Source organism: Nicotiana tabacum, chromosome 1, assembly GCF_000715075.1.
Source record: "Nicotiana tabacum cultivar K326 chromosome 1, ASM71507v2, whole genome shotgun sequence".
Classification (NCBI taxonomy): domain Eukaryota; kingdom Viridiplantae; phylum Streptophyta; class Magnoliopsida; order Solanales; family Solanaceae; genus Nicotiana; species Nicotiana tabacum.
In genome coordinates, this window is record NC_134080.1 from 70,815,258 (window position 1) to 70,825,387 (window position 10,130).

At 35.3% G+C, this 10,130-nt stretch overlaps 1 protein-coding gene across 1 annotated transcript; it reads left to right on the forward strand.

Annotated features, from left to right (window-relative positions):
* Positions 1–5,586: 5,586 nt before the first annotated feature.
* Positions 5,587–9,907, forward strand: LOC107825511 (uncharacterized). The gene is made up of 4 exons (XM_016652370.2): positions 5,587–5,866; positions 7,945–8,050; positions 9,091–9,239; positions 9,330–9,907. Exons 1-4 carry the CDS (start codon positions 5,726–5,728, stop codon positions 9,423–9,425), a joined length of 492 nt encoding a protein of 163 aa, XP_016507856.1. The 5' UTR covers positions 5,587–5,725; the 3' UTR covers positions 9,426–9,907.
* Positions 9,908–10,130: the final 223 nt, after the last annotated feature.

Here is a 10,130-nt window from a genome sequence, read left to right on the forward strand (position 1 = left end):
CCATGTGTTGAGTCTCTAAGGCCAAATGCATATGATGCAAATATTCGTTCCTACTAGGGATCCGGTACATGGCTGAGTTATTCTAAGTGTAAAACCTTAGGTTGATTGTTCTAAACCTGGCTTACCCAAACGGATAGTTTGAGCCGAAGCAGGGGCAACGTATCGGGAGCACGAAAGTCTGCCCGGCCTAGTTACTTGTCCCAACTCCGTCTTATTTGGTATGACTTTAACAGAAAGGTGGGTCACGCGCACGTGTACACCATAAATTCAGAAGACTCAGAAAGAAGGAGATTTCGTAGCAATTGTATATATTCACAATTCAAATAATATTAAAGCGGTAAAATTTTTTTTAGCATATTAGTATATAAACAGTTGAAAATCATATAGTAAATAAAGCCAATTAACACAGATATTCAAGCTCGAATTCTTTAAACCCTGAACCAATGGTTCTGGGTTACAATAACAGTTGTTCCCCAGCAGAGTCGCCAGAGCTGTCGCACCTCCTTTTTCCCGCGCCCGCGGGGCGCGTGGGGAGTTTTCTCCAATTAAAGGACAGTCGAAACGGGATTTATTTATTTGTTTCAGAGTCGCCACCTGGGAATTTTGAGGCGTCCCAAGTCACCAATTATAATCCCTGAATCGAGGAGAATATGACTCTGTTTATTTTTCTGCGAACCAGAAATCCTGAGTAAGGAATTCTGTTAATCCGGAAGAAGGAGTTAGGCATTTCCGAATTCCGTGGTTCTAGCACGATCGCTTAACTGTTTTTATTATTGGCTTAATCATCTTGATTTTATTAAATATATTTTTGTTACGTGATTTTTCTACCGCTTTTACTTATCGTGATTAAGGACCCTTCTTCGAATCGAATTACGCGTACGTATATTTGTGTTACAAATTAAAAAGATGCGGAATTGTGTCACGCGTACGTGTACACAATAATTTTTGATAATATACTAAGCAATCATTTTTCCGAGATTGTGTTGAATCAAGAATATTTATTTTTCTTGAATAGTGAACCGTACATCTCGGGTTTTTATGAAATTGATTTAACGCCTTTGGATAAATCCTTTTATTAAATATTCGTTCGAAATTGCGCGTACGCATAATCCGAATTTTTTTAAAAAAAATATAATCAAGGTACGCGAACGTATCCCTAATTGCGCAAAAATATTTGCAATGATATTAAGGATTTTTCCACAAATTATTCATTATATCCATACATTTTTATGTGAAAATCATGATAAATTCCCATTTAAGGTTTCAAAGAATTTACAATATTAAATGTTGACCGTTGATTATATTTTCCGAATATAAATAATTCATTCCAACTGTTCAAATTCAAAGGACATAATAAGAATATGATTAATACTATCTTTAAAAAAAACAAATATGACATAGATATATATATACATGCCAAAGAATAAATGGCATATGAAACTGAAAATAAATGATTCATAAAGGAAGGAAATATTTTCCGAGAATTTTCATTGTTTACTTAATGCAAATTCTATTTCTAATTATCAATGATGTAAAGTGTGGCAATTTATGCTTGTACATCTCTTTTCATTCTCATACACTCACTTTTAGTCTAATAGGCCTAATTATTTGGTCACTTTGTTTTATGAAAGTAGATAAGCATCGAATTTGTAGAAAAGGAATTATTATGCAAGTTAATTCAACAAAGTTACATTACATGCAACCCAACTATTTGGCGTAAACATTCATAACGTTCTATCATCATGACGAGCTATACCAACTTACTTTACTCATATGATTATACCTGTCATCATACCATATAATAACTTATACCAATCTAAACAAAATCATACTTATTACAAGATATTCTACTAATGTAACTTCTTTATCTTTGCATTTAGCTAATGGTATTATGGGATGTAATCAATGGTCCATTTTTATGCCTTACTCCCTGTCTTGACAATTTATTAAACTAATGAGATAATGAACTAATATTATTACAAACCTTTATACAAACTTTCAAAGTAAGACAATTAGCTCATGGCTATCAAATTGAATTTACTACTAATTAACTAACATGAAACAAAAATGAAATTTAAATTGATGAACTTGGACAAATAAAAATAGACTTTCAGTTCAAGCTTCATTGACGAGTCATGTTGAATCTCTTTCCAACTTAAAATTTAAAAGATATATACATGAAAATGAAGGTAGAAGAAGTAAGTTTCAGCAGTTACAGCAGTAACACACTCAGCCAAATATCAGTATTCCCACAGATTTGAACAATAATAAGACCCGAAGAAAATAGATGCACAGTATAGTATTTTGAAAGACACTTCAGATTTTAACTGAACAGTGGAATCACACAAAGTTGAACAGATTCAACACAAGAACAACATTTCAGATTTCAGCTTTTCTTCAGTTACAAATTCAGTTTGTTTCTGATTTTCTGTTTCTGCTGCTGTATCTGTGTGAGTGTATATGTGAGTGTTCTATTTTCTGTTTCTTTTCTTTAAAATCTCAGCCCTCAAAATCTCTTAAAGATTCTCTCTTAAAAATTCTCTCTCTGTTAAAAAAAAACTTTCTGAAAATTCTGTTTTTCTCCCTCAAAATTCTGTCCTCCTTAACTGTCTGTCCAGCTCCTGTATTTATACAGGGATGGTTGCACCCTTTTATCTTTTAAAAACAGAAAATCCTATCTAAAATCTGCTTTTAACTACTTTAAATCCCATTAAGTGAACTTTTCCCTGATTTCCAGCATTCCATTACCCTTTGTTTCCCATTATCCCATTAAATTATAGCCACTAACATTCCATTATAAACATACTATTATTATTATATTACCCTACTGTTTCATTCCTCAAATACCCCCTGAAAATCCCTTAATATTATTGTTATTACTGCCCCAGACCAAAATCCAGAATCTGTTACAAAATTGATTTTAAAATCTGTCCAGGCTTGGTTATCCTTCTGATTTTAACAGCTAAAACCAATTCTAAACAACTTCCTAACACAGTTGTATCTATGCAACATTTGTAAATTTGAATTCAAACTTAACATCTCAACAACATCACACAGAATCAGAACAATTCAGACTAAATCTGAAATATGTATGAATGCAAGGGCATGGTCAGTATACTGACTTTGCCTGAAACCAACTGCCCAAAATTAATACTCAAATGTTTGATAAACTTTCTGACTTATTAAACAAGAACCAACTAATTAGCAATGTTTAACTAACTGATTACAACAACATGATAATAGTCAATCAAAACAGGTGAGCAGGTTATTACAATGTATTATCATAACGGGGATTCATAATGTAACCAATCGACGAACTTAATCGAGTCGATTACACATATTGTAAATAAACATAATCAACAGAAACATTTCACATTCGGATTAAGTAGATAGGTAGGAGACAGAAATGACAAAATTAATCAAAACAAAAATATGAAAAATTAAAAAGCTATTAAAACAGACAACAATACACGTAGAATAATACAAAAAGAAATAGAAAATACCTCTAAATCTTCAATTAAACTCGAACTCAACTTGGATTTGGACCTTTTTGTTTGAAATCAAACTGACCTTAGTCGAAGTATTTTCCACTGAAAATACTTCGACTAAGGTCGATTAAACCTCAATCTTCATTTAATATGCACAGAATCCGGAAGTTTGGTATTTTTAGGGTTCTTAAAAATTCGATTTGGGATTTAACCATTTCTGGTCAGATTCGAGAAGAACCAAACATGACACAATGGTGAGGGTAGCCTAAGGGTTATTTGGTGTTAATTTGAAGCGGATCTGAGTTCATCCTTGTTTGGTCCGAATCTTCAAAAGAAGATTCGAGAAGCTCGGGACTGATTCGAGCCAAACAACCAACAGATCCATACTCAGGATGACTAGGGGAAGCTATGGTATTAACTAGGTGTTGTTTGGTTTAGGTCTGAACTTGGCTCGAATCTTCAAATGAAGATTCGAGAACCTTCAGGAGGATTCGAGCCCAACGGCTAACATATTTGGATAGAGGAGGCTCAGGGGATTCTATGGTGCTATTTTGGTGACCGGCGGCGTTGATGCCGCCGGGTTTCAGGCGGTGGAATCCTAGGGCGGCTAGGGTTAGGAGTGGGGGTTTGGGACGATGATGAACAGTGTAGGAAGGGGGGTGTTTGGTTAGGGGCCGGGGTAAGGTTTGGGATTTATATAGGGGTGGGGTGGACTGGTATCGTCCGTTGGATCAAGTAGAATGGATGGCTGAGATCTACTCACTTAACCAAACGGTGTCGTTTGGTTTAAGTTAGGGGGACGGGTTGAACCGGGTATCGGATCGGGTAAGGGTCTTGGGTTAGGGTGATGAGATCTTGGCCGTTGGTTGGATTTAATCCAACGGCCCTTGATGAGAGGTGACCAAACGACGTCGTTTGGTCTTAGCTTGGGACTGGGTCAGACTTGGCTGTTTGGATTGGGCTGACAGGGGGGGTAAATTGATTTGGGCCTGGATTTTAATCCAGGTCCAATTTTTACACTTGTATATTTTTATTTTCTGATTTTATTATTAATAAAAAAAATCCTAATAAAATTATAAAACAATTTTTTAACCTTACATAAAAATATTAATTACTTCATAACAACTATTTAACACATAGTCAAAACATTAATCACACAGTTAAAAAAAATAGAACGAATGCATATTTTTTTGTGATTTTATTTAAATTATCTCTTAAATGCATAATTAAATCCTATATGCATGCAATATGTATCTTATTTTATTTTTATTTTATTATGACAAAAATAAACATTTACGGACATAACACAAATATTTAACACCACGCAAATTCACAAATTACACAGTAAAAGAAATTTATTTTGATTTATTTTGGAGCAATTTTTCATAAGGCAAAAATCACGTGCTCACAAAATCTACTCCAAATCACTTGAAATTAAGTTTTGAACTCCTGTTGATAATTCCAATCAATTGGGACAACGCCCATTCCAAACAACTAACAAATTGAAAAACCCAATTTTCTAAAATCGAATCTTTGAACCACAAGTGACAAAATTACAGAATAATGCATTTCATAAGAGATTATCATCTATGAATCTGGAAGAAGAATTGAAGGAGAATAACAATGATAGAAAAATTTTGGGGGTGCAAAGGCATGATATGGGAAAAAGAAGAAGAAGAACTAAGAAAAAAAAGGTGGGCTAACTGATAAAAATAATTTTTAGGTTATGTACAACCTGGGCTATACTGGGTAAGAGCTCCAAAAGTGGGCCATTTTCTGATGGGTTGTTGGGCCAAGTGACAAGGGGTGTAATTCTCCCTATAAATTACAGCTAACCTAATAGCTTTTGCATAGATCCTGTAATATGTAATATTTGAATGTAAACCTAGTTATTATATATTAATTTGAAATCATTATAGGAACCATAAACTTCAAACCTTGAATCCATTTCTGGATCTAATCAAGCAAAATAAAATAGATCATAGGGCTAATTTGACACTTGTTGAAAGTAGGGGGCGGCAAGTAACGAGGTAGCGAAACTGACAGCAATTTCACGAATAGGTTGATTAACTAGAGGGGTGCTTTAGCAATAGCCGAGAAAGCTCCACACGAAGGAGTTGAAGGAGTGTAGAACACACCAAACAATACTACCCAGACTCACAGCTACTCCAAGATTTGCAGAAACAGAAGCGGCACTTTTCTTGATCTCAAAAGCAGCAGATTTTTGAGAGGCAACAATGGAGGAATTAACATCAGCTTTGAATTCTCATATGGACCAAGTGGTAGATCTCGTTGAGAAATTCAGTGCAGGGATGAGGTCCAGTCTTAGACCCGCCTATGACAACTTCATCGGCTTCTTCCACGCCATCGACTGGACGGTATTTCCCTTTTTATCCAACTCCTACAAATGCTACCAACTATGTAAAAACCAGATTTTGTTAGGGTTCTGTTATTATTTTTTATTTTTTTGGGAAAATTTTGTACTGGGACTTTCTTGTTATGCCGAGGTGGAATAGTCGAGGGTGTGCAAGTTGGCTGAACACTACCATTATAAAAGAAATAGAGTTTGTCTTTCTTAATTTACCAAAAGGAGAGTAAAATTTAAAAAAATATAAACATTTTCCTTTGTGTATTCCTATTGAATAATCAATATTCTTGTCCGTTCAGGGACAAATGATGAGATTGGAACAATACAGAGAAGATTAGCAATTGAATATTTAGTATCATCAGCATGAAATTGTAGTTTCTGTGCTATGTTACTTCCAAGTTTCAACTAATGGATAACTTCAAGCTGGCTTTCACATTATTGTCGGTGAAGTGATGCCGAACATACTTAGCATGCAAACTCATGAATATTTGTTTTTTTCTTTTTATCCTTGATCCAAGTCATTATCTAGATTATGCTGGTTTCCGCTATTAATCAAGTGATAACTTATCGCTAGCAGTAGATATGCGGAAAGACAACCAAATATGATGGTCTAGCTGAATAGAATAGGTTCAGAAATTTTAACCTGCAAAACTTAGATAGATCTTCACCTAGGCACGTAGAATCACATAGCTTAAATGGATGTCAGTTAATTTTAACTGAGAATTTACCGTGCTTTACTTTGAACTCTCATATGCTTTACAAGGAAAATCCACACTTGGATGAATGTGCATAATCAAATAGCCTAAATGAATGTCGTTTCATTTGAATTGAGAATTTTAACAAGGAAAACCTGGACTCTTATATGCTCCACAAGGAAAAGCCATACTTGCCTGATGTCAATAGGGAATTACAGTGAAGAAAATGGATCGTTGTAGCCAAAATAGAGCTATTGCTTTGATGCATAGGAAGAAGCAAGATGAGAAACATTTGACCAGAAATATGAAGTGGTAGAATTATCCAATTGAAGGAACTAAATAGTTTTTGATTGGAGCAAGTTGCTGGAGTGTTTATGGAGTCTAAACTTCGCTGTTAACTTTCATTTAGCAAAATTATGGAATGTATTCTTCACATGAAATATCATGCAGTTGCGTTCGTCTTATCTATACCCTTGCACGCATTGTCCAATGTGAAGAATAAGTCTGCTGAGCACTTGTTCCTGTGAAGTGTTAATATTAGGAGCATCCTCAAGCTTAAGCTTTTATATTTATTCCATCTGTCTTGTAAGAAATCCACCTGAACTTTAATATAACGTCAAATCTATCAAATATCCACTTGCTCTTGGCACCCATTAACTTATGTTCACAGGTCATCATCTGCTGCCATTTCTTTTCTCCTTATTGGAGTTTCAGTTAGAATATACGTATCTAGAATGACCACTGATGCTTTAGCCTTCCAGCACACATAGGCAAACTGTAGAGGCTATCGAGCCACTTGTAATGCTTTAGAAGTAAGGGCCATGGTCTATCCAGTTTCACTATATCTTCCTTTCTCTACATTAGAATCCGCTTACCCTCTTCTTGTGCTATATGGTTCTTAATGCTAATCTTCTTATGTCTAGTTACTTTCTTCCTTTTACGCACTTTGTATATTCTTTTTTTGGTCCCCTACTTATGAAACTGAAGATGAGCAAGAGTATCTAAGAGCTCTAATTGATGCTCAAGTGGAGCAAAGTCACATGAGATGTGGCTGGTGCTGCAAGCTGTCTAATGCAATACAAGGAGAGTACTAGAGAGAAGCTAAAGCTATATGTTCAAATTTTGCTTGGAAATTGAAATACAATTTTTTTTGGAAGCATATTAAAACACTATTTGTATGAGATAATATATTCATTATTACCTTATCAATATTTTCTTCATGAGAATTATTACCTTATCAATATATATGCATCACTATTTATCTTTGAGCAACTAGTCTCTTTGGCTAACAAAGATGTTATTTGACCTTGTCAAATATGAGATTTTGGCATCTTGACATGGACGAGCTTTCTGGTTGTCTTTCTTATTGTTGGTTTTCCTTTTCCTTTTGCAGGAACCTTGGTTGATATGTCTTCTTTCATTTCATGCCATGTTTCTTCTTGTATCATTTGTCTCGCGGAAGAACATCAATTTCCAGATGTTTTTGTTCCTTCTTGCACGTAAGCGTCCTCTTTTTATTGTAACCTGATCTGATATTTCTTCTTTTTACTTGCTTAGGTATATTAGCACTCAAGACCTTGAAATTAATCTAGTAGTGTTGGTGTTCTTCAGCTCAGTTTTTAACCCCTTTTCCTAGTTCTGTTTCTTTACCCGCCGTTATCTCCTTTTTAGTTCTCTCTTTCTTAACAAAAAATTTATTTTATGTTTTACATCTTTGGATATGATGTTTCATCGTGATACGTTTTTCAGACATATTCCTTGAATCGTAAGGAAGAGGATAATAAAATATGGTACTGACTAAAGGGAAGAAATGAAGTGAAAAGACATGTTGAGGCAAACCCTCTATGATGTGTCCACTTCATGTAGAGTAAATGCTTAAAGCATTCTTAGTGGACTCTGCGATCCCAGAAGTTAAGAAGAGTGACTCTACTGTAGGATGTATACTTAGAACTCTGCAAAAAAGATTTCAGGCAATCAGCGAATAACTCATAGATTTTATGCAAACTATCATGCCTGGAAATTGATTTGTTCTGATAACCAATTTGCGACAACTAGAACAGCTTTGGCTCCGTAGAGTGAGAGTAATCCGTGGTAGACAACTTCAAAAGCTCATTGACGTAGTACAGTTCCAGAATGATCAGTCAGAACTTCTACATGGATTGCTAGCGTTCCTCTTTTGCAAAGTTACATAGAACTTCAGTTTTCTGGTGATTGCTTTTTATGTTCTTTGAACACAAGCTAAACTCTTGGAGTTTATTCATTTCCTCCTCTTGGTTGTCTAGGTTTTTGGTGTATAAAACTACATATTTGTTGGTTTTCAAATTAAAAGTTCCAAAAAAGAAAAAAGTTGTGGCTTAATTGAAAGCATAAGTTTTGAGGCCGTTACAGCAACTTACGTTCTATATGCTTGTAACTTTTGTTGTGAAACTGCTGAAGTGAAGGCATCTTTTTAGCTCGCATGTTAGAAGCTTGATCTTTTGAATTGCAGTATGTGAATATGTTCCTTTTGCCTTACTTCTTTAGTTTCCTTATGATGCAGTTGGAGGAGTGTATAGTGCTGAAAGGTTTAATGGCTTATTAGCTGCAAACTGGAAAAGCTTTGCGCGCCAGAATTACTTTGATTCACACGGCATTTTTCTTTCCACACTCTGGTCTGGGCCTCTGTTGGTTATTGCAATAATAATCTTGGTGAGTATATGTGGTCATTCCTTTCTGTTTGTTTCCGTCATTTCTAGTTTTTTCACTCACTAATTTGCTGTGCACTTTTCTTCTTTGCAGGTTAATACCCTCTTTTCACTATGTTACCTGATTGTGAGGTGGAAAAAAGCTGAGCTTAGACATCGGGCCAGACTAGCTCGTAACAAGGAGGATTAACAAACATAGTGCTGCTCTGCTATGACTGGAGCATAGGGTAGGCTCCTGGAATACCGGTTTATGCAAACCCTTACTCCATTACACGAGACTAGTGAAGAGAATCCCTTAGCTTAGACCGCGACCACGAAACAGTCGTTACATTAAGGATTGCTTTTTGCCAACCTTTCCTTATTTAAATGTGTTTAAATAGTTTTGGGCAGAGCTGAAATCAGTATAGCCTTCCTTGCTTTTGTAACCCGTGTTAGAAGCGCTGCCCCCTATTGTTTATCTTGCAGTGTCGATTATTGAATTTCTTTATATCAAAATTAAATTGAGCTATGTCTCCAAAAAAACCTGCATGTGAAGCAGGAAAAGTGAAGGATCGAGAGGGGAAAAGCCTTAATTTTCTCGTAGAATAACTTGAAATATTCGAATTATACCATTTATCATGAAGATGCCTAGCATCTTTTTCCCATACTAGGTTGAAGGTCTGTTATTATGGATTTGTGGCTCTTTTTTTCCACGCTAATTCACATTTCCTGGTGTTCTGTTGGACAACTCTCTAACTGTAAGAAAGAAAAAGTGGTTACAATAGTGGAGCAGAACGTGAAGATGAACTGGCCAAGGAAGATAACGTGGTTTGATGAACCAATTGGGTCTGCTTTTCGTTACCTAGATTATACCTTTGAAATCCCTTGGGGTCCACTTATGCCTTTCGTCATAAAG

What these genes read in the sequence shown, in the direction of transcription:
- LOC107825511 (XM_016652370.2), top strand. Translation starts at nt 5,726, where the DNA reads ATGGAGGAATTAACATCAGCTTTGAATTCTCATATGGACCAAGTGGTA. An exon ending in TCCACGCCATCGACTGGACG is followed by an intron (nt 5,867 to 7,944) that starts GTATTTCCCTTT and finishes TTCCTTTTGCAG; the next exon opens with GAACCTTGGTTGATATGTCT. An exon ending in TTATTGCAATAATAATCTTG is followed by an intron (nt 9,240 to 9,329) that starts GTGAGTATATGT and finishes TCTTCTTTGCAG; the next exon opens with GTTAATACCCTCTTTTCACT.